Source organism: Macrobrachium nipponense, chromosome 1 (assembly GCF_015104395.2).
Source record: "Macrobrachium nipponense isolate FS-2020 chromosome 1, ASM1510439v2, whole genome shotgun sequence".
NCBI classification, from domain to species: domain Eukaryota; kingdom Metazoa; phylum Arthropoda; class Malacostraca; order Decapoda; family Palaemonidae; genus Macrobrachium; species Macrobrachium nipponense.
The window spans coordinates 14,629,208-14,654,706 of NC_087200.1; the positions used below are offsets into that span (position 1 = coordinate 14,629,208).

At 42.5% G+C, this 25,499-nt stretch overlaps 1 protein-coding gene across 2 annotated transcripts in view; it reads right to left on the reverse strand.

Moving 5' to 3' along the window:
• The window catches only part of LOC135219142 (negative elongation factor B-like), a 115,281-nt gene that overhangs the window by 2,009 nt on the left and 87,773 nt on the right, over positions 1 to 25,499 (reverse strand). For both annotated transcript variants that reach the window (XM_064255649.1, XM_064255650.1), the window contains exons 10-11: positions 11,309 to 11,490; positions 10,699 to 10,899 (exon numbers count right to left, since the gene is read on the reverse strand). In XM_064255649.1, coding sequence (XP_064111719.1) covers positions 10,699 to 10,899; positions 11,309 to 11,490 — 383 coding nt within the window. The remainder of the gene's footprint in view (positions 1 to 10,698; positions 10,900 to 11,308; positions 11,491 to 25,499) is intronic.

Genomic DNA, 25,499 nt, shown 5'->3' on the forward strand with positions numbered 1-25,499 from the left:
AATCCTAAAGGATAGGATGAGTGTTACCTCCTGCCCCCAAAACAGTGTCTGCAGCAATGTATGGTCCGAGGGAGAAGCAATTTTCGTATGTCACTTTCACCTCCCGCAGGTAGTGTGAAGCGAACACCGAATTGCTTCTCCAAAATGTGGCATTCAAAATATCTTTGAGCGCCATATTTTTGTGAAAAGCTACCGAAGTAGCAATAGCTCTCACCTCGAGAGCTTTCACTTTCAGAAGCTTCAAATCACTATCACTGCACTTATCATGAGCTTCTTTAATCGTACTTCTGATGAAGAACGCCAGTGCGTTTTTCGACATAGGAAGATCAGGCTTCCTCACTGAACACCACAAATTGTCAGACGAACCTCTGCAAGCTTTAGTTCTCTGCAGATAGAACTTTAGAGCCCTGACAGGACACAGGAATCTCTCACGTTCATTTCCCACTATTTCTGACAACCCTTTGATTTCAAAGGTCCTCGGCCACGGGTTGGAAGGATTCTCGTTCTTTGCTAAGAACGTGGGACTTAAAGAACAAATCGCATTACTGTCTGAAAACCCAATCTGCTTGCTAATGGCCTGGATTTCGCTAACCCTCTTCGCCGTCGCCAGAGCGGTTAGGAAGATCGTTTTCTTCGTCAGATTCCTGATAGAAACTGAATGAAGCGGTTCGAAGTGACTCAACATCAAAAATTTGAGCACCACATCCAAGTTCCACGAGGGTACTTTAGGCTGGATGACCTTCTTAGTCTCGAAAGATCTAATGAGATCATGAATGTCTCTATTATTAGTCAAATCGAGTCCTCTGTGCCTGAAGACTACAGAAAGCACGCTCCTTGTAGCCTTTAATAGTTGGAACAGCCAACTTCACTTCCTCTCTCAGATAAAGAAGGAAGTCAGCTATCTGGCTCACAGAGGTTGTGGTGGAGGAAATGCCCTTCTTCCTGCACCAGGATCTGAAGACAGCCCACTTCGATTGGTACAGAGCGATTGAGGAGGGCCTCCTTGCGGTGGCAATCGCCTTCGCCACAGGTCTTGAAAAACCCCTCGCTCTGGCCAACTTCTTGATAGTCTGAACGCAGTCAGACTCAGAGCGGGGAGGTTTTTGTGGTACCTCTCGAAGTGGGGCTGTCTGAGTAGATCTTTCCTTAAGGGCAGAGTCCTCGGAAAGTCTACCAGGAAGGACATCACCTCTGTGAACCAGTCGGCTGCCGGCCAGAAGGGGGCGATGAGTGTCATCCTCGCTTCTTCCGATGCCGCGAACTTCCTCATCACTTCCCCGAGGATCTTGAGCGGGGGAAAAGCGTATATGTCTAGACCCGACCAACTCAAAAGTAGGGCGTCTACTGCGACTGCTCCCGGGTCCAGAACTGGGGAGCAATACAGCTGAAGCCTTTTCGTCCTGGAAGTTGCGAAGACATCCACCTGCGGACAACCCCACAGGTCCCACAGCGACTGGCAAACCTCTTGGTGAAGGGTCCACTCTGTCGGCAACAGCTGTCCTCGTCGACTGAGAAGGTCCGCTCGAACATTCTGTACTCCTGACACGAACCTTGTCAGGATAGTGACTTCTTGCGCTTTCGCCCATAAAAGGAGTTCCTTTGCGATGGCAAACAGAAGGCGAGTGAGTTCCCCCTTGATTTCTTAGGTATGCCAGTGCTGTGGTGTTGTCCGAGTTGATCTGAATGACTTTGCCGGATATTTCTTCCTGGAAGAACCTGAGAGCCAGGTAAATCGCTGACAGCTCTTTCAGATTGATGTGCCAGGGCACCTGTTCCCCTCTCCAGGTGCCCGACACTTCTTTCCCTCTAGTGTTGCTCCCCAACCCGTGGACGACGCGTCGGAAAACAACACTAGGTCGGGGTTCCGAAGTTTGAGGGAGAGCCCTTCTGCGAGCTTCCGTGGATCTGACCACCAACTTAGGTGATCCTTCACCTCTCTCGTTAAACACAAGATCGCCTCCAGATCTTGTTTGTTCTTCCAACTGTTGGCTAGGAAGAATTGAAGAGGTCTGAGGTGCAGCCTTCCCAGAGAAACAAACTTCTCCAGTGAGGAAATGGTCCCCAGCAAACTCATCCATTCCCTCACCGAGCATGTTTCCTTCCCCAGAAAGGTCGCCACTTTTTCCAAGCATTGAAGTTGTCGCCCCTGGACGGAAAAGCCCGAAAAGCCACTGAGTCCATCTGAATCCCCAGATAGACTAAAGATTGAGAAGGAGTCAAATGCGACTTTTCGAGGTTTACCAGAAGACCCAGGGACTTCGCTAACGACATGGTCGTGTGCAGGTCCTCCAGACACCGGTCTCGCGATGAAGCTCGAATAAGCCAGTCGTCTAGGTAGAGAGAGATCCTTATATTCTCCAGATGAAGCAGCCTTGCCACATTCTTCATCAGAATGGTGAAAACCATCGGCGCTGTGGTCAGACCGAAGCAAAGTGCCCTGAATTGGAATACTTTCCCCTTCAGGACAAATCGCAGGTATTTCCTTGATTGGGGATGGATGGGGACGTGAAAATACGCGTCTTGGAGGTCTAGTGAGACCATCCAATCCCCCGGTCTCAAAGCTGACAGCACAGATTGAGGCGTCTCCATCTTGAATTTCTTCTTTATGACGAAGAGGTTTAGGCTGCTGACATCGAGGACGGGTCGCCACCCCCCCGAATGTTTCGGCACCAGGAACAGACGGTTGTAAAATCCTGGAGATTCCAGGTCGAAGACCTGTTCCACCGCTTGCTTCTCGATCATTTGTTCCAGCAGATCGAAAAGCACTTTCTGTTTCTCTCCTCGATAAGAGGGAGACAAATCCTTTGGTGTTGAGGATAGCGGGGGTGACTTCAAGAACGGGATCCTGTAACCTTTCCTCACAACATCTAGCGACCAAGGGTCGGCATCTCTCTCTTCCCAGGCTTTCGCGAACAGAAGAAGCCTGGCTCCTACCGGCGTCTGAAGGACTTCCAAATCACTTCCTACTCTTTGACGGAGCAGGGGTTTTTCCTCTGGAAGAGCCTCTTCCTCGGGAGGCTGTTTTCGAGGAAGATCCAGCACGAAAGGGCTTCGGTTTCTTGGTAAACGAAACTCCCGAAGATGAAGCAGCTGCTGGTCTTCTAGAAGACTGAGCCAGAAGATCTTGCGTTGCCTCCTCCTGAAGGCTCGATGCTATGTCCTTAACCATAGCCTGGGGGAAGAGATGGTCTGAAAACGGAGCGAAAAGCAAGTCCGCCTTTTGCGCTGGAGAGACGGATTTGGCTGTGAAATTACAGAAGAGTGCTCTCTTCTTGAGAATCCCCGAGCTAAAGTGAGTAGCCAACTCCTCAGAACCATCCCTGACGGCCTTGTCCATACAAGAAAGTACACTGGACAGCTCCCCCAGACTAATAGTATCAGAACTCCTTGACCTGGCATCCAAAACTCCAAGACACCAGTCGAGAAAGTTGAAGACCTCTAGAGTCCTGAAGAGGCCTTTTAGATGGAAGTCGAACTCGTTATGGGTCCAAGTGACTTTTGATGAAGACAGAAGGGCTCTTCTGGAGGCGTCCACGATGCTCCCGAAATCACCCTGAGCAGAGGCTGGTAGTTTAACACCTACGTCCTCTCCCGTCTCATACCACATGCCTCCTTTACCGCAGAGTCTTGATGGCGGTAAAGCCAAAGAGGACTTTCCTGAGGCTTTCCTCTTCTCCATCCACTCATGGACTTTCCGGAACGCTTGCTTCGTGGAAAGCGACTTCTTCATTTTAACGAACCCCGATGCCTTCGATGCTTTAAAAGAAGAAAATTGAGAAGGGGGAGTACGAGGGGCTTCCGGTTGGAAAGTTTCTCCAAACTCCGACTGCAGAAGATGCATCAAAACTTTATAGTCTGATGAGACAGGAACTGGCTGCTGCTCTTCCTCTGCTTCGACTAAATTATCGCTAACTCCTTCCTCAGAAACTGGAGAAGTAGGAGGAAACTCTGAAGAAAAATGACTAACAGGTAGGGTTCCTTCTTCCACCTGAACTTGCGTTGGTGAGGAACTGGCGTCCACCAGCGCGCGCTTGGCGTCCGAATCCACACGTTTGGCGCCGACAGGTGCGCGCTTGACATCTACTAAAACACGCTTGGCGTCCACTGGCGCACACCGAGCGTCCACTAGTGCACGCTTGGCGTCCGCTGGCGCGCGCCGAGCGGCCGCCAGCGCGCGGCTGCCGTCCACAGGTGCACGTTTATCAACAACAGGTGCGCGTTTGGCGGCAACGGAAGCGCGCTCCACTTGCACAGAAGCGCGCTCAGCGTCCACCGTTCGCTTGCGAACATTCGAAGACTTGCGAGCGGGAGATATCTCATCCTGAGAGCGAGAAACGAACTTCTCACCTCCTCTAGAGAGCTGCTGGGGAGCAGAACGAACTCTAGCGGGAGACTCGAACGAAGAGAGAGGCGAGCGAGGAGAAAGAGAAGGTCTTGACTTCTTCACAGGAAGCTTCTCATCCTTTCTACGACGCGGAAGAGACTCTCTAGAAGCAAGAGCGTCCTGAAGTTGCTGCTGCAGTGACTGAATCATCCTCTTGGTTGGCGAAACTTCCTGCTCCGGGGAGGGACTGATCCTGTGAGCAGGAGAGCGGCGAGGGGACGCCTCCCTCCTCCTCCCAGGTACGGCCTCCTCCCGAGCTCTAGAGCGACTGTATCGCTCGCACGAACTACCCGAATCCAAGTCCGAAGACTCTCTACGCCTTTTCTGCGGCGGAAAAGCTGCGAACGCACTGTCAGGAGAAGATCGCAGATTCGGAGAACTATGACGTGAAGCGTCAACAACACGCGCCGTCCTTTTCAGCGGACGGGAAGCACCGTGAGAACTCCACCCTTTACGTGGGGATGAAGCCTCCGATGACGAAAAACACTCCTTGAGGAGACGTGCACGCGCACGCTCCCTGGCAGTCTGGGGATTTTCATCAGTAACTGCCGAAGGCAAGCCAGATCGGTGGGGGTTCCTTGTAACCCTCCTTCGGCTTTCGAAACATGCTCCCTCCCCAGGTCCTGGGAGTCAAGCAGAGGTCCAGGCCTAGAGGCGAAACGAGGCCGATCTGACGCACCCTCCACTACACAAGGGGTATCACTGCACTTCTGCACATCACTTTTGCTCTCAAGAGCCAACACTTTCGATTCTAAATTACGAATCGACTCCAAAATTAAGGACAAAGTATTACTCTCTACTGACACTGCTTCAGGGCCCGGAGGCAACACTACAGGGTTAGGAGCATTAACAGAAGGAGGGTTAACAGGAGAAACATTAATTTCTTGCACACCTGAAACACTCCTGGAGGAAGACCTCCTTAACCTATCCTTTTCAAGTTTCCTAAGATAGGTATCATACGCCTTCCACTCAGAATCTGTTAATCTTTCGCACTCCTTGCAACGGCTTTCATACACACATTCATGCTCCCTGCAACTCTTACATACCGTATGTGGGTCTACTGAAGCTTTCAGTAGCCTACCTCTACAATCAGTCCTAGAGCAAAATCTAGCGCTAGCTGTACTAGACCCTGACATATTATCCAAGAGAAATCCAAACCAAAATCAAATCAATCCACTAATAACGTGTGCCTAGCCACCGATCCAAGTCAATTAATCCAAAAAAGAACCAAAAGGGATACTCAAGTAGCAAAAAGTTTCCAAATCCAGACGGAGGTGCTGTAAACAGATGTTCACAACACCGGCGACAGAAAAATTATGAATAGAAAATGGGAATGGTTCCTGATACCCGCCTCCCAGCGGCGGGAATGGGTACTAACCACCTGACTCCCACTACGTGTGTCGTAAGTTTTAAATTCTGTCGGTCGTCGGAAATTATCAGCTATATATATATCTGACAGGTAAGTTGCATGAACAAACTGCAAATTTTAAAATGTATGTAAAGGTCATACTTAGACTGAGAGAAAGGAAAACAAAGCAAAATTATACAGAGAATTTGCAAGTAAAAGAGAAAAAAAACAACAAAACTGAGAATGAATAAATTTCATATAAAGAGGAATGACACAGGCACTGGCTATACGAATGAGAAAGGGAGAAAGATCACTTAAGTTGCCATGAATATATGAAGTCCTTGGTTTGAATCCTCTCTTGACTTCATCTTCTCCCAAATATCACATCAGTTGCAATATGCTGTGCAACTTACTGAAACAGAAATAGGGCATCTCCCAACAATGAATGTTATAGGGTGCTCTTTTTCTTACGTAATAGTACAATAAGCCTCACATGTAAGGCACCTTGAATAAGAGTAAATAAGCAATGACAGTGAAGTGGTATCCTTGATATACCCAATTACTACTATTATAACCATTAATAATTAATTTAGGGTTGGCAGAAACAGTACCTAGCTTCAAGAATTGGGAAATGGCACCATGGAATGGAATACAAAATTATGGCCAAAGGTAGAGCCCTGGGGATTTGTCATTCAACACTGAAAGAGAGATTTGAGAGTAAAACGATTTTAAGGCATAACAGGAGGAAAACCTGTCAGTTGAACTAGGAAAAATTGTTAAGAGAAGGAGGAAAGTAAGATGTAAGAGTATATGAATGGAGCTACAGTAAAGGGAATGTAGGGTTGCAGCAAAGAACCTGTATGCCTACAGTGCACTGATGGCACTGCCCCCACAGGGAATTTACGTATGCCATTGTTATAAGCTGTTTTCAAGTAAATATGAAAATAACCAAGAGAATAAACTTTTCACAGCCATTTGAAATGGTAATGTGGAAGACTTTTCATGTAAGCATTATTGAGTTGAAAGTGACAATTGCAAGTGCTTTTTTGGCAAAGCTAGATTTTTTATAAACCCATCCCACACAAATGGGATTGGTAATATAAATGAGCTTCAAAACATCACTTCTGCCCAGGATGTGTTACTTACAAGTTACCAAAAATAGTCTAGAAGTAAAACATAAAATACTTCTTTTATTACAGGAAATGAAAAAAAATGGGAATAAGAAATTGATTTAAGCAACATGGAACTTAGTTCAAAGGGCTAACTTTTTAATGGTGATATGAATAAAAAAAATATGAAATTCATAACTATTGTACAGTACTAAATGTAAACATTCGTAATTATTGATCAGTACTAAAAATACACAAAGTGTCAGTTTTGCATAATTGCTGAAACAATCAGTTGAAATGAAGAAAAACAGCAAACAAGTTAAATTACCATAAAAATGGAACTTATTGATACCTAATACAGTGCCAGCTACCAACAGACATCACTGGTAATTGAAATGCCTAAAGACATTTTCATTTTCTTGAACTACAGTACAGTAAAGTGTAAAAGGAGGTGAAATAGCTTTAAATGGAAAACCAATTACTAGTAAAAAGGAATGGAAAACCATTTGAAGAAAACACCTGAAGAACAAAGGCAGAGCTGTTACCAGCACCCCAATCCCACAAAAAGTTAGGTTATTAACCCTCTTATGCCGATTGGACGTATTAAACGTCGAATCAAAATGTTTCCCGTATGCCGAATGGACGTATGATACGTCGACTCAAAAAAGTTTTTTTTAAATTCGCAGAAAAATACTTATAGGCCTACCAGCCGAAAACTTTTGAATCACGCGCCTTGGGGGATGCTGGGAGTTCACGGATCAAGGCGTTGTTTTGTTTACAATCGTTACGCAGGCGCGCAAGCGCGAATTTATTTCTTATCGCACTAAAAAGTATTAGTGACACATCTCAAAAATTATTTCGTCACTTTGACATAATTTTTGCACCGTTTTAAATTATCCGTTACATGGAGTATTATATATGAAAATGTGCACAATTTCATGTAGAATACAAAAAAAAAAAAAAAAAAAAACTCATGATTGTAGCTTTTATTAGTTTTGAAATATTTTCATATAAATAACGATGTGCCAAAATTTCAACCTTCGGTCAACTTTAACTCTACCGATATGGTCAAAAAACGCAATTGTAAGCTAAAACTCTTATATTCAAGTAATATTCAATCACTTACCTTCCTTTTGCAACAAATTGGACGTCTCTAGCACAATATTTCGATTTATGGTGAATTTAGAAAACACTTTTTCCTTACGTCCGCGCGGTAACTCTTCCGATAAATTTTTTCGTGCGATTGTCGAAATGTTTGCACCATTTTAAATTTGCCATTACATAAAGTTTTATATATGGAAATGTGCGCAATTTCATGCACAATACAAGTAAAAACAACCCATGGTTATAGCTTTTATCAGTTTTGAAATATTTTCATATAAATAATGTTAAGTGCAAAAATTTCAACTTTCGGTCAACTTTGACTCTACCGAAATGGTCGAAAAACGCAATTGTAAGCTAAAACTCTTATATTCTAGTAATATTCAATCATTTACCTTCATTTTGCAATGAATTGGAAGTCTCTAGCACAATATTTTGATTATGGTGAATTTATGAAAAAAAACCTTTTCCTTACGTCCGCGTGGTAACTTCCGAAAAAAATCAGACATTTTTTCGTGCGATTGTCGTAATGTTTGCACCATTTAAAATTAGCCATTACATAAAGTTTTATATATGAAAATGTGCGCAATTTCATTTAGAATACAACAACAAATGATTGAAGGTTGTAGCTTTTCTCTTTTATATATGGAAATGTGCGCAATTTCATGCACAATACAAGTAAAAACAACCCATGGTTATAGCTTTTATCAGTTTTGAAATATTTTCATATAAATAATGTTAAGTGCAAAAATTTCAACTTTCGGTCAACTTTGACTCTACCGAAATGGTCGAAAAACGCAATTATAAGCTAAAACTCTTATATTCTAGTAATATTCAATCATTTACCTTCATTTTGCAATGAATTGGAAGTCTCTAGCACAATATTTTGATTACGGTGAATTTATGAAAAAAAACCTTTTCCTTACGTCCGCGTGGTAACTTCCGAAAAAAATCAGACATTTTTTCGTGCGATTGTCGTAATGTTTGCACCATTTAAAATTAGCCATTACATAAAGTTTTATATATGAAAATGTGCGCAATTTCATTTAGAATACAACAACAAATGATTGAAGGTTGTAGCTTTTCTCTTTTTCGAAATACGTATTTGCATATAAATCACGATAAATAGAAAAAAAACCACGTTCAGTCAACTTTGACTCTACCGAAATAGTCGAAAAACGCAATTGTAAGCTAAAACTCTTACAATCTAGTAATATACAGTCATTTATCTTCATTTTGAAACAAATTTGAAGTGTCTAGCACAATATTTAGATTTATGGTAAATTTAAAAAAAAAACTTTCTTTCCCTCCGCGCGCCGATTCGCGGCCGCAAATCTCCGAAATGCGTACATTGCATTCTCCTAATATTTGCTCCTTTTCTTATTTGGCGTTTTATAGAGTTAGAGTTTCATATATGAAAATGTGCGCAAATTCATGAAGAAAACAAAAATTAATATTTAAAGGTTGTAGCTTTTCTCATTTTTGGAATATTTGCATATAAATAAATATATATATAAAAATTTCGACATTCGGTCAACTTTAACTCATCCGAAATGGTCGAAAACTGCAATTCTAAGCTAAAACTCTTACATTATTGTAATATTCAATCATTTGTCTTAATTTTGAAACAAATTGGAAGTCTCTAGGACAATATTTAGATTTACGGTGAATTTTTGAAAAAAAAATTTTTTTTACATCCGCGCGTTATGAATTCATGTTCATTTTGTGATAATATTTTTTCTGTGTTGCTTTGATCGTTTTACAATGTGTTATATATCAAAATGATTGCAATTTAGTGTACAATATAACGAAAAAAAAGTAACTCGTTAGCTTTAACCGTTTTTTGCACAGCGCGATTTGAATACAATTATGTATGAATTTTTTTTTTTCGCTACCATATATCGCATTATCTATACTATATGATATTTTTTTTCACTTCTAATGGTTGCATTTTAAACTTCAGGCAATGACAAAAAATGAGCCTAAAATGAACTCTTAATCTTGAAAACTAAGCGCGCTGTGATTTTTTGAAAAAATTATTTTTTCCGCTTCTGCGCTCACTCCAAACCCGCCTCGGCATACGGGAGACGTTTTGGTTTTTAGGGCTTCGGCGTAAGAGGGTTAATACATAAAGTCTAGAGGGCATGTGTGCTGTTACAGAAACTAGGTCATCAACTGCTCTACATGTGTAAAATATTTACATTGAGTAAGTATTGCCCATAGCTAAGAATATATCCAGTTCTATTCAATAACAACATTTGGAGATGAACCAAGGACATAGATCTTATCTAGAACTCATTCTAACATCTCTTGAACTTACATTAAAATTTTTAAATCCTTCAATAATAATTCCTTAAAGTTTGACAGAGCATTTACTTAAGTGGGGGCTTTATTTTTGCTATTTCCAAGTTTTAAAGAAATTTGCAAATTTATGCAATAGTGATTAAGAATATTATTTCTTGAAATGAATAAATACTTGAAATAAAAGATTTTTTCAGAGCTGAATTAAAAAATGAATCGGTCAGTTTAAGAAAAATGTGATAAAAAGATATCATGAAATCAAAGCCCTTTACAGTATGTCCTGGATTTTTAAACATGGATCTTAATGCAGTCTATGTAGTACTGTATATTCCATTAGCTTCTACAATACATTACTAGATTGAATACCCAAAATCTCACCCTTCTGGCATTAAAGAGAATTTGATTAAATCTGAACCATGCAACTACATATAAGAAAAGTAGTAAACAGTTCTTACGTGATGTGGACCAGGTTGCAAAACTTTCTGCAGAGTATCTAGTCGAGCAGGAGGCAGTTTAGGATGTACATACCAAACTAGCTTCATTACGTGGCGCATAACATTTTCTCGACTTATGTTGGTGAAGAAAAATTCATCAAAAACTACAGTGCAAAAATCTTCAGTAGTAAAGTCATCAGCCATTGGAATAAGAGCTGCCACCTGAAATGAAAGGCAAGTTTATTGCCATTATCTATACAGTATTAAACTTCTGAGAATATAGGCAGTCCATTAGTCACCAAACTGCAAGTAAAAAGTACAGTAACAACAATGTTTATACTTATAAAAAAATACTCAATTATAAATAATGTGCTCATCGGGATGTAATAAAACAACCTAATAATATATCATCCCAGATAATTGAGTGTACATTCTACACCTAATGCAATATCTCATTTCAACGACAGAATGTCTGTGAAATACTATTATCCATGGAATATTACAACATACAAAAATAATCTGTCCTTGGAAAAGTAGCAAAAATTTATTGAGTTCAGACTTTACCAGACCTTAAAATTAAAAAAAAATTTAGCAATTTTTTTTTTTCCATGTAACATGAAAATACACATACCAAAGAATGAAGGAAAGTATCTTGGAAGGCTCTGTCTTGATGGCAAGTTGCTAAAGTTCCTAATACACGCATTAAAGCAGTTTTGTCCTTTCGAGTTGCAGTGTGAAGAGTATAATACATGGCTAATATGCAAGCAACACTGCTTTCCTGAAGATATGCTTGGTAAGCATCAGGGGGTGGTCCTATAAAAAAAAAATTGAAAATATCAAAATATTACAGACACTTCATGAATGTCTACATCTACTTCACACTATAATAATTTTAATCACAATATTTGTTTATTGGCTATTACATTATTAATATGTACATAGGTCAACTCAATAAACTAGTTTACTTTACTTAATAATGCAAGCAAAGTAAAGCAGGTGCAAAGCTCACTGTAGGTATACCACCAATTACGTACTTCTACATTTGTTCAGTGGGAACCTCCTGATAGCAAACATGATGCATTAAGCAGCACTCTTTGGTAAAGATTTTTTGGTAAGGGTAAAAAAACCTGGTGAGTCTCAGTGTTTTAATTAAATGAAAATTTTCATGATGAAATTAATTACTATTTGGATACTTACCTACTGTTAAAGTTAGCTTTATCTTTGTGCTGTCTGGTGCGTTCAGCATTAAAAAAATCAAAATACGTTTGGCTAATTCTCGTGAAGACTGTCTTTACATTCATATTTCCCACCAGTTGGTGCTGGAATGTTTACGTTCTTTCATATTTCTTCATGACCACACACTAAGATGCTGGGGGCTGGGTGGGTTTCCAATTTAACTGTAGTTACGTACTATTCTAATGCTTAATTTTACCATGAAAATTACTATTATTTGGAATGCAACTTACTTACTGTTAAAGGTAGCTGACTATCACATTGAATGAGGATGGTGGGGTTAATGCAGCCAGAGACAGAGTTCAACCAAGTTTAATGAAGAGAAAAAGCCTCTCAACATTCCTGCCTGATGTGTGATCCTTACTGGACAGTACTGTCGCCAAATGTTGGAACCACAACAGGGTGCAAGGTCCTTGTAGCGAGACTTGTCAGAGGATCCTTACAGGGGGAAAGAACTCGTATCTCTCTCGTTGAGTATTAGTGAATCCCATGCCTGAGTTGAAAGCTTATTACTAACAGTCCAAAACTAAAAATAATGAATGCCTTCATATATGAAGGTGTGCTCCTATGCACCAATGTGTACCTTCATGCTCCCAAAATTCAAAAGTGAGCTTCCTAACAACTAACGATAAAATGGAAAGCCAAGGTTATCATCATATTTGGTTCAGGAGAAAGAGTCCCCAATGCAACAATAGGACTAAGGGTTTAACAAGAATTGAAAATTTGCAAAAAATTAGGCAAAAATAGTTATAACTCGCCTAAGGTGCAAGACAACCTTCTCCAGAAGGTGGTTTTAAAGGAAATAAAGACACTTAAGTATGGAAGCCATGAGGATTTATCTCCAAAAAGGGAAAATACTCAAGAATCAACTCTAATGTTGCATAGACTTTAGCTGTCTTTGACATAGGAGTGTTCAGCCTTATAACACCCCGATAAATTCTTAACTTCTCTTACAGGTTTATGCATGTCCAGGTAAACCCATAGGAGTTCTAACTGAACATAAGACAGCCAATATTTCATTGCTGCCTAAGCAGACAAATTAGGCACTGACACAAATCTTGGAAGGGCTTTCAATTCTAAGTTTATCCTCTCAGCAATGAAGGAAAAGAGAGAGCTGTGTTTAGGGCAAAGCCAAAGAACAAGATAGGGTTTGAAGCACACAAATATAACCTCTTAATAGGTCTAATTTGGACACTAAGACAGCCACTTCTTCATTGTATATGAAAGCAGTTAAATTAGGCATTGTAACAAAACTGTCAAGGGTTTCCTCCTCTTATATCTTTTCTCTAAGCAAAGAAAGCATAGAGAGGGGTTGCCACTAGAACAAAGGCCCCATACAAGAAAGGGATTGAAGGACACTAATACACTATATACTTTGCCAAACCATGAGCTAAAAGAAAAGTGCCTTCAAAGTTCTTAAGTGATGCTTTATCAAAGGGTTTAACTGAGGTTATGTCAGCATCTGAAGGCTCACGTCTAAATTTCACCGTAAATCCTGATTGGAAGAAATTCCCTGAACAAAAGATTGAAAACCTTTTCAGAGCAGTATTCAGTCAGCAAGAAGCAGAATTGAATGCAGTGTAAATGGTATCCTCAATTGCTGTGACAGAAAACTGCTTTGTGTATCTGAGATACTGGTAGAGCTTAAATTAAGACACCTAGTGGAATGGGTGCTGGATATCACTTAGGACAAGCATCAGGATATAAAAAACTAACAGTGGCCTTCTAGAGTTAAGGATGGCTTCCTTGGCCAGTCTACAAATGCCCTTAGTTAGTAACAGGCAACTAACAATCTCCACTGGTGAAATGTAGTATGTGGAGGTTTGATGGCTTCTACTAGAATAAGAATGTCTGAAAAGTTCCTTCCTGAATGGAAGACGAAGAACATCTACTACCAGGAAAGAAATTTAGAACCATTCCCTTTGGGGCCAAGGATGCATAACAACTGTCCAAACTATAAACTTTTCTGTGTGGAGAGAAAGATAATAAGAAGTTGACAGGGGTAAAGTATAACAAATACAAAATATCTTTCCCAGAGACCCATCATTACCAAATGAGTTACTTGACCCTTTGCCAAACACTTCTAAAAAAAACTGCATACAGCCTGCTGAGGATCTACACAGCCTGTAGAAAGACAACTACTTACCTTTCCTGCAGTGTTGATATCTCCAGGTATATGGTACTGTTGCATTGAAGTCTAGTTATAATGTGTTTCAGAACGTCTCATGAAGTCTGAAACTTACGAAATCCGAAACAATAATCCCCATAAGGAATACAAAATGTGAATCCAATTAATGCATTCCAGACACCAAAAATACTTTTAATAGAGAATAAACACAGTTTTACATAGAAAAACAATGAGGAATAATGAAATGGATAAATAAACATTTGACATCACTCTTACCTTCATGGGAGCCTTGTCAGTGTATGGAAGACGGAGAGGAGAGGTTATGTTTTGGAAGGGGGATCCCCTTCCAGCAAGACTTCAGGTATCAAGGACCTATCTGGGGTTACTTCCCCTCTTCATTTTTTACCAGCACTATCTAAGGTTACTTCCTCTCTTCGTTTTTTACTGGGCACTAGGACCAGCTTGAGAGTTGCTGGATCCCTGTCGCACAGCAAAACTGTCCAGAGACATTTGTTTTTGGCATCTCTTCAAAATTTGCCCAAAGTGAAACAAGGCATTGTCATTAAATATGTTGGAAACATGGATTACAACATCTTTCTTGGGATGATAATTCTCCACAAAACTATTTACATCACTCCACTTTGCAAACATGTCCTTAACCACTGAAGTAGGCACATGATATATGCACATTCGCTTTCTTAATTTTTCAAACCTGCTTCTGCTGGCCTTATATTCACTAACAGCAGCGCTTGTTGTAGGGATTTTCTCACTGAAATTGCCATACAACTTCCTCCAACATTTTGCTATGAGTTCTTTCTCAAATTCTATAGTGTTTCTCGCCTTTTTTACAGAAGGGCTAGCACTTGGAACTTTCTTTGGCCCCATGATGGCTTATTTAGCAGTGCCACTCAAATAAAAAAGCACAAAGGAAAAACACAAAAAACAACAAAGGCAAAAGCAGAATGGGTAATGAGAGAACATGGGATGCTAGTCACGAGGTGGGCCCCTGGAAGGAGCATTTCCAGGTGTACAAATTCCAAGGAAATTTTGTTGGAAAAAGTTGACGAAAATCAGGGCATATGAAATCTGAGGTCTGACGTATATAGATAACTACCTACTGTGTGGCAGTGTTGAAATCTCCAGGTACTATATGGATTGTTACTTACTGGACTGCTGCACTGAAGTCTCCAGTATGTATATGGGTAACTACCTACTGTATGGCAGCATTGAAATCTCCAAGTATGTATATGGATAATTATTAAAGTATTGTTGCGTTGAAGTCTCCAATACAGTGGTACCTTGACCTACAAGTTTAATTTGTTCTGTGGCCGAGCTGTAACGCCACTGAAACTACTTAACCCCTTTGGGACTGAGACGTTTCTACGACGTCATGGAGGGTGCAGTGATGCTCCCTGTGACGTAAATATGTTGTCATAACACCATAGCACAATAGGAAAGCTTGTAGTGTTGGGTTATGTCTCCAATTGGCTTTTGCAGGCGTGGGTAGGCTGTACCAACACACACTAAACTCCTCCTACTTTTTTCTTCAGCCAATCGTGGACATTCTTGGCTATGATGTCACAGCCTCCTTAACAGTTGACGCACAGTAATGGTTGAGTTTATGTTTTTTCATGAATTTCATAATTTTATTTGATGTTTTTATTCGTTTTATTTGATGATTTTACTGCAAAAACATGAGTGAGAACTGTGATATCTCTTCCGAGGAAGAGTATGTGAGTGGTGACGAGCTATCAAGTGATGTAATAAGTGAAATAATTGATAATGAATTGGAAGATCAAGAGGTGGAAGGTGGGTTTCCATATGTTGCCAACATATTCGAGGATCATCATCCAACAATGTTACCAGACTTTCGCGACGTTTTTTCAGGGATAAATCGAGCGCATGGGGATGCACTTTTCCTTATGCCTAAGGATGCGTATAATTTTTATTCTTTTTATGATAGTCATGGAAACTCTTCGTTCATGGGCTAATGAGACAGCTGCATTATTTTTTCAAGAGAATCACCAGAAAAAATGGAAAATTCATGGGTTGATATGGAAAAAAGTAAAATAAATATTAAATATAATAGTACAATTATGTGCGTGTATGTGTCCACTATACTCTATACATTGATGGAAATGAATGTGAAGTCATATACAGTGGTACCTCGAGATACGAGCGTCCTGTGATACGAGTGCTTTGAGACCCGAGGTGGAATTCGGTCCAAATTTTGCTTTGAGACCCGAGCTGTGTCCCGAGATCCGAGTTGGTTCAGGGACGCCACCGCTAGTTGGCGTTCGCGGGCAGCATCAGCTGGGAGCATCCCACGCGCTCACTCGCACGCGTGACCGACAGATTTAAGTTGTGTTTGTGAGCTGTACTCGTGTTTTCGCTGTCTTTTCACGAATTAGTGAACTTTTTTACCTACCATCATGGGGCCAAAGAAAGTACGTGCAAAGGAGAGTGGCGAGAAGAAGAAGAGAATGCTGCCGATAGAGGTAAAGCGAGAAATAATAGAAAAACATGAGCGTCGTGTACGAGTGATGGAACTGGCCCAGGTATATGAGCGTAGCACATCGACCATTTGTACCATCCTAAAGCAAAAGGATGCCATCAAAAGTGCAAAAACAGCTAAAGGAACTACAATTCTGTCGCAATTAACCCTTTACTGCCGACTGGACATATTTTACGTCAACAGTTTTTGTCTCTCGTGTGCCGACTGGACGTATTTTATGTCGACTTACAAAAGTTTTTTTTAAAATTCGCGGAAAAATACTTATAGGCTTACCAGCCTAAAACTTTTGAATCACGCGCCTTGGGGGATGCTGGGAGTTCACGGATCAAGGTGTTGTTTTGTTTACAATCGTTACGCAGGCGCGCAAGCGCAAATTTCTTTCTTGCCGCACTAAAAAGTATCTGTGACACATCTCGGAAATTATTTCGTCACTTTGACATAATTTTTGTACCATTTTAAATTAGCCGTTACATGGAGTATTATATATGAAAATGTGCGCATTTTTATGTAGAATACAACAAAAAAATACTCATGATTGTAGCTTTTATCAGTTTTGAAATATTTTCATATAAATAATGATAAGTGCCAAAATTTCAACCTTCGGTCAACTTTGACTCTACCGAAATGGTCAAAAAAAGCAATTGTAAGCTAAAACTCTTATATTTTAGTAATATTCAATCATTTACCTTAATTTTGCAACTAATTGGAAGTCTCTAGCACAATATTTCGATTTATGGTGAATTTATGAAAAAACCTTTTCCTTACGTCCGCGCGGTAACTCTTCCAAAAAAAATCATACATGCGATTGTGGTAATGTTTGCACCATTTTAAATTAGCCGTTACATAAAGTTTTATATATGAAAATGTGCGCAATTTCATGCACAATACAACTAAAAACAACCCATGGTTGTAGCTTTTATCAATTTTGAAATATTTTCATATAAAAAATGATAAGTGACAAATTTTCAACCTTCGGTCAACTTTGACTCTACCGAAATGGTCAAAAAACGCAATTGTAAGCTAAAATGCTTATATTCTAGTAATATTCAAACATTTACCTTCATTTTGCAACAAATTGGAAGTCTCTAGCACAATATTTCGATTTATGGTGAATTTATGAAAAAAATAACATTTTCTTTACGTCCGCGTGGTAACTCTTCCGAAAAAATCATACGAGCGATTGTGGTAATGTTTGCACCATTTTAAATTAGCCGTTACATAAAGTTTTATATATGAAAATGTGCGCAATTTCATGTAAAATACAAAAAAAAATTATTGAAGGTTGCAGCTTTTCTCATTTTTGAAATATTTGCATATAAATCACGATAAATAGAAAAAAAACCACGTTCGGTCAACTTTGACTCTACCGAAATGGACAAAAACGCAATTGTAAGCTAAAACTCTTACAGTCTAGTAATATTCAGTCATTTATCTTCATCTTGAAAACAAATTCGAAGTCTCTAGCACAATATTTAGATTTATGGTGAATTTAAAAAAAAAAAATTTTCCTTCCCTCCGCGCGCGGATTCTCCGCCACAAATCTCCGAAATGCGTACGTCCCATTCTCGGAATATTTGCTCTGTTTCATATTAGGCATTTCATAGAGTTTTATATATGAAAATGTGCGCAATTTCATGTAGAATAAAACAAAAAATATTTGAAGGTTGTAGCTTTTCTTATTTCTGAAATGATTGCATATAAAAAAATATATATAAAAAAATTCGACATTCGGTCAACTTTAACTCGTCGGATATGGTCGAAAACTGCATTTGTAAGCTAATACTCTTACAGTATAGTAATATTCAATCATTTGTCTTCATTTTGAAAGAAATTGGAAGTCTCTAGGACAATATTTAGATTTATGGTGAATTTTTGAAAAAAATATGTTTACGTCCGCGCATTACAAATTCATGCATTATTTTGTGATAATATTTTTTCTCTGTTGCTTTTATCGTTTTACAATGTGTTATATACCAAAATGATCGCAATTTAGTGTACATTACAACGAAAAAAAAGTAACTTGTTACCTTTAACCGTTTTGCGCACAGCGCGATTTGTATACAATTATATATGAAATTTCGTTTTTGCGCTATCATATATCGCATTATTTATATATGATAATGATAATTTTTTCATTTCTGATGGTTACATCTAAACTTCAGCCAATGAAAAAAAAAGGAACCAAAAATGAACTCTTAATCTTGAAAACTAAGCGCGCTGTGATTTTTTGAAAAAAATATTTTTTCCGCTTCCGCGCTCACTGAAACACCTCTGGCTCACGGGAGACATTTTTTTTTTTTACCGCTTCGGCGTTTAAGGGTTAAGGACAAATGTCCATGAAGAAATGGAGAAGCTGCTCTTGGTATGGGTGAAAGAGAAGGAACTACCGGGAGATACAGTGACGGAGAGTATAATTTGCGAAAAGGCTCGCATTATTTACGCAGATTTGAAGAAGAAAGAGGCATCAACTTCAGAAGGGGGAGCAGAAGACACGTTTAAGGCAAGTTGTGGGTGGTTCAATAATTTTAAGAAGAGAAGTGGCATTCATTCGGTGGTGAGGCATGGCGAAGCTGCGAGTGCCGATGTAAAGGGAGCTGAAAGATACATCGTCGAGTTTGCTGAGCTTATTGAGGAGGAAGGCTACATCCCGCAACAAGTCTTTAACTGCGATGAGACGGGATTATTTTGGAAAAAAATGCCACGGAGGACGTACATCACCGAAGAGGAGATGAAGATGCCAGGCCATAAACCCATGAAGGACTGTCTGACCCTTGCATTGTGTGCAAATGCTAGTGGTGACTGTAAAGTAAAGCCACTGCTAGTCTACCATTCTGAAAATCCTTGAGCGTTCAAGTCACACAAAATTCTGAAAGAAAAACTGCACGTAATGTGGCGCGTGAATGCAAGGGCATGGGTTACGCGGCAGTTCTTTAAAGATTGGGTAAACCTCGTCTTCAGTCCTTCAGTGAAGGAATATCTTCAAAAGAATAACCTCCCACTGAAAGCCTTATTAATTTTGGATAATGCTCCGGCCCACCCACCTGGTCTTCAAGATGACATTCTCGAGGAGTTCCAGTTTGTGAAAGTCCTCTACCTCCCACCCAACACGACTTCCATCCTGCAACCAATGGATCAGCAGGTCATTGCAAATTTTAAAAAGCTTTTCACAAAGCACTTGTTCCGCCGATACTTTGAGGTGACAGAGAACACCAAGCTTACCCTTCGAGAGTTTTGGAAAGAGCATTACAATATCGTCGTATGTTTACGTATCATTGACTCGGCATGGCAAGAGGTAACGAGACGAACCTTGAACTCGGCATGGAAAAAGCTATGGCCTGATGCTGTTTCAGAGAGGGACTTCGAAGGGTTCGAACCCCAAGCAACGGTGGAGGAGATTGTGTCCCTCCGAAAGTCGATGGGTCTGGAGGTAGATGAGGGCGACGTCAACGAACTCGTCGAGGAACATGAGGAGGAACTCTCAATTGAGGAGTTGAAGGAGCTGCAGGTGATGCAACATACGAAGGCCCTGCAAGAGATTAGTAGCAGTAGCGAGGGGGAGGAAGAGCCGCAGGAAGTGATTCCTACAAGTCAAATTAAAGACATGAGCAATGTGGGAAACACTTTAGAGTTTCATTGAACAGAAACATCCAGAAAAAGTTTCGACTAGTCGTGTTTCAGCGTTATTTAATGACACTTGTTTGACTCATTTCCGGAACATTCTAAAAGGGAGGCAGAAGCAAAGCTCTCTGGATAAATTTTTGTTAAAGAGAAGCGCAAATGAAAGTGCCGAAAGTGATTCTAAAAGGCAGAAAACAAGTGCTGATTAAACTTACGTATCGCTTAGGTTAAGTTTTAAGTTTAAAGTGCATTTAGTATTTTTTCAAATTTAAGTTAAGGAAAGTGCAAATTTTTATTAAAGTTAAGGAAATGCAGTTTTAGTTTACATTTTAATGTTATCATTTTGTATTAGAAAAAATGCTGTTTACGTAACGGGACTAGCCCCTCCCTGCTCCCTCCTCCTCCTCCGCCACTCGCCTCCGTTAGCCAGCCGCACTCGCCTGTCAGCAAGGTAAGATTACGTGTTCTTAACTTTTTGTTATGTTACGTAACTTTGTTATTCATTGCTAAATTTTCCGTAACATTTTTACTACAAGGGAGGCAAAAGCAAACCTCTTTCAGTAACTTACAAGAAAAGTGCAAGTGAAACTGCCGAAAGTTAAAAGTCAGAAACAAAGTGATTAATTAAACTTACATTTAAGAAGTTTAAAGTTAAAATTGCATTACGTTAATTTCTAATTTCTATTAAAGTTAAGGAAATGCAGTTTTAGTTTACATTTTAATGTTCATTTTTCATTTTCTGTTAGGAAAATTCCTGTTTACGTAACGGGACTAATGTAGCCGTCCAGCCCTCCCCCTCCGTCACTCGCCTCCCTTAGCCGCCCGCACGCGACTGTCACCAAGGTTAGATTAAATTAACTTTTTCTTTTCTTTATTTTACTTTAATTCTATTCATTACTAAAATATATTACTGTCTAATTTTTTTGTACTATATTTCTACATTTATATGGGAAAAATTGATTTGAGATCCGAGTTTTTCGAGTTCCGAGCCCGGTTCCGGAACAAATTAATCTCATATCTCAAGGTACCACTGTATACGCATGTGCATATACACACAATATATATATATATATATATATATATATATATATATATATATATATATATATAGATATATATATAAATTATATATATACAGTGGGGCCCCGTATTCGCGTTCTCCGGATTTGCGGACTCACACATTCGTGGATTTCTCTCGGGAACGTTTCCCCGCATTATTTGCGGAAATTCGCGCATTCGCGGTATTTTTCTATGAGAAATATCCACAAATTCCTGGTTTTTTTTATCAATTTCATCATAAAATGCACTTTTTGTGATAAAACTATTAAAAAATCCAAGTATGAACATTTTTAGTTGTTTTTCTTAAGTTTTAACTAACAAAATAGGCTGTTTTTAGCATTTTTATAGGGGTTCCAAACATTCGCGGGTTCTAACTATTCACGGTGGGGTCTGGTACGCATCCCCCGCGAATACGGGGGGACCACTGTATATATACACACAGTGGGCCCCCGTATTTGCGTTCTCCAGATTCGCGGACTCACGGATTTCTCTCTGGACCATATCTAAGCATTATTTGCAGGGAATTCGTCTATTCGCGGGTTTTTTTTTGACAATAAATAGTCACTAATTAGTGTTTGTTCCGACACGGGATACAAACCTTTCGGTCCTTTTACAATAGGAAGGTTACTAGTGGCAGCTGGATAGGTCGTAAGCTTTCGAACAAGGGGTTCGGTAGTTAACTGCTTGTCCGACAGTGCGCGCACCACGCGACTGGGAGGTGAAGAATCTCTTTTGCTTTCGACTTGCTGGCGTGTGGACGTGTTTATCAACGCTCTCTGCCCGCTTCATCGTCGTTTGTGCTTTTCGTATGGTTGTGTTTTCTCTTTGTTTGCTTTGTGAAACTGAATTGTAAGTACAATCATTTTTGTTTTCATTGTTTATTACTTGTGAAGTGATGCCTGTGCCGACTGCCGTACCTACCCAGACTGTGCTGACCGTTCCTGTAGTTCCTGCCGTTCCTGATGTTCCTGCAGTTCCTGAGATGTCCGCACCTGCCGATGTCGTTCCTGCTCGTGGCGTTGCTGCACCAGACGTTGGTCTGTCCGGACAGGTGCGTCTGGGCCCTGTTGCTTCGGCAACAGCAGCCCCGGCTCTGCCCTGGATGGCAGACTTAACGTCTGTCCTGAGGAAGCTGACGAAGAAGAAGAGGAAGTAGAGGAAGGTGTCGTCGTCGTCTTCGTCTGCCGCCTCTCCCCCTTCGACTTCCAAGGCTTCACAGCCGAGGAAGAAGGTTCCCTCCTCCCCTCCTAAGAAGTCTCCTTCGGGAGCTTCTCAGGGCCCGTCTCACTCCGGTGGGACGGGGGGTTCTTCCGCTGGTCCTCCTGCTCCTTCGGGAGAGGGCCCGTCTCTTCTTCCGCAAGGAAGAAGACTACGGGGTGTCAGGGGCTCTGTCGCTGCATCAGGTTCCATCTCGGCCTCTCGTTCGCGAGAGGTACCGAGTGTACGGTCGCCTACCGGTGACTGTGCAGCAAAGAACCAGACGCCAGAGCTCGCTCGGCGCCAGGTTCACGGCACGGAGTGGAAGGCTGGTGAGAGCCGCTCAGGCGACTCTCACCAGGCCAGCTCTCGCTCTCGTAGCGACCAGCTGGCTACCCGGGTTGACGTGACGGTCTCTGACCGGCCACGGGCTGAGGCTGGGAAGAGGTCCCCCCAATCGCCGCCAGCGGTTCGACGCGCCATGAGGACAAGCACCGGTCTCACCGTGACAGTGGTCTCTGCAGGTCGCCTGACCGTCGCTCCCACAGGGAACAGACAAGTACGGCAACCAGCAGTAGCTCCTCTGACACACGAGATCGGGGCCGCTGTTCTTGGTCCAGCCGTTCTCCCCAGGGAGACGTCTCGACTAGGCCTGCAGCTCGATCACCACCGCGGGTTGGTGATCGCCTGCAGCCCTCCAAGCCCGCTGGTTCTGCCAGTGAGCGAGGGGGGAGCGTCAGGTCTGCCTCTCCCGTGCCTTCAACTTCCTCGGGTTACACCGGGAAGAGCGAGGCATTGCGGAGTGATTGTGAGGGGCGCGCCCCGCACGATCCCGTCACGACGCCGTACATGCCAGGCACGGTCCTTGGATCGACCAGGACGTACGCGCAAGTGACAGGAGGAGACCAAGAGGAGTCTGTCGCCGTTCCCCCTCCTGAAGGGGGAGGGTCTTGGGATGTGCTCTTGTTCGAGGGACTTGACGGTCATACTCCACAAGATGCAGTGACTCCCGAGATCCAGAGGAACTTTGTCGAGGTTATTGCGCTGATTCGTCAGCACAACAACCTCGGGGAAGGATCGCCGCTCCCACCATCTGAGCCCATGTCCCGGCTCGAGTCGTTTTGGGGCCCGAAGAGGGAACCCAAACCGACGGTGGGATTGCCACGGTCTGAGCTTGCCAATTCTGTTCTGAAACAGGTAGATTCTCTCGTCTCCGGACAGGAAGGCTCTCTCAGGTCAGGCAGATCGAACAAGCTGCTTCCACCTCCTCTACTGCGACAGCGGCACTTTTACGTACCTTCAGAGGATCCAATGCCGCCCAAGCAGGTGAACCCAGAGTTAGCCAGGCTAACTCCGGGTGTGTCTGCAGCAGCTCCTGTCTGAGAACCTCTGGTTCTCGCAGCAAGAGGCACTAGGCCTAGAATCTACCGCTATGGCAGCTTTCCAGGCCGTCTCCTGGTTAGACCTGTGGTCCCTCACAGTGTCTAAGGTCGCAGCCAACTCCGGGGGAATCTTCCCCGAAGAAGACTCGGCTTTCAGGAGACTTTGTCAGTCTGGAGGAAGAGCCATCTCCTTCCTCGCCCACCAGACGGCAAACCTGTGGGCCAACTTGGTACTTCGCCGTAGGGACGCAGTCCTTACCCGAGTATCCAGGGCGGCTGGGCATGAGGCGGTGTTGGGCCTACGCAACGGACCAGTACGGAGTTCCTCCTCTCTCTTCCCTAAAGAGATGGTGGACGGTGCAGTGGACAGACGGCGCACTGACGACAGTGACCGTCTTGTTCACCAGGCAGTTTCGAAGGCTTCTGGGCAGCCTCGAACTGCGGCCATGCCCAAGAGCTCGGCTGGCGCTTCCTCGGCTGCTAAGACGATTGCCTCATCGAAGCCCCGAGGAAAGACTGTCTTCTTCGACTTCTGCCAAGGGGGGCCGTAACCAGCCCTCCTCCCAGCCGTCCTTCTCATGAGGGGGGGCAGGGAAGAAGTCGAAGAAAGGGGGGAAACGCTAGGGACGGCGTTCCCCCTCACCTGCTGCCAGAAGTGGGGGGGTGCCTGGTGAGCCATTGGGCAACTTGGCAGCGCTACGACGCCGAGACCTGGATAGTAGATGTCCTTCGGGAGGGATATCTATTACCCTTCGAATCTCAGCCACCCCTCACCTCCAACCCAGTCCATCTACAGACTTACTTTCCAGGTTCATCGAAGGACGTGGCGCTACGACAGGAGATCGAGTCCATGCTGAGCAAACGAGCTGTAGAGATCGTCACGGATCAGTCACCAGGCTTCTACAGTCGTCTTTTTCTGGTGGAAAAGTCTACGGGGAGCTGGCGCCCAGTGATAGATCTCTCTCCCCTGAACCGATTTGTTCGCCAGACTCGATTCACGATGGAGACGGCACGTTCCATGCTGGACTCCATCAGGGAGAATGATTTCATGCTTTCAGTGGATCTGAAGGACGCATATTTTCAAATACCCGTCCATCAATCCTCCAGAAAGTAGCTCCGCTTCATCCTCGACGGGACGGTGTACCAATTCAGGGCACTTTGCTTTGGTCTCTCAACCACCCCACAGGGGTTCACGCGAGTGTTCACTCTGGTGTCTGCTTGGGCCCATTCGCACGGGATACGTCTTCTGAGGTATCTTGACGATTGGCTAGTCCTGGCGAGCTCCCGCTCACAGTTGCTGCAGGACAGAAATTGACTACTGGAGTTTTGCCGTGATCTGGGGATCGTGGTGAACTTCGAGAAGTCCGATCTCAAACCCAAGCAGAAGATGAAGTACCTGGGTATGCTGATCGACACAGTAGCAGGGCGAGTCTTCCCCGCAGACTCACGGATCAGCAGGTTCAGGGAGGCAGCCAACCAGTTCCTGTCTCGGCAGGAACAGGCAGTTCAGCAATGGCAAGTCGTGATCGGCCACCTGTCGTCACTCGAGAAGTTAGTCCCTCACGGGCGTCTTCACCTGCGGTCTCTTCAGTGGAGACTAAAGGAGAGTTGGTCACAGGCGGCGGACCCACCATACTTCCCCATGTCCCTCACGCTGGAGGTAAGGCAGGACCTAGCCTGGTGGCTCGAC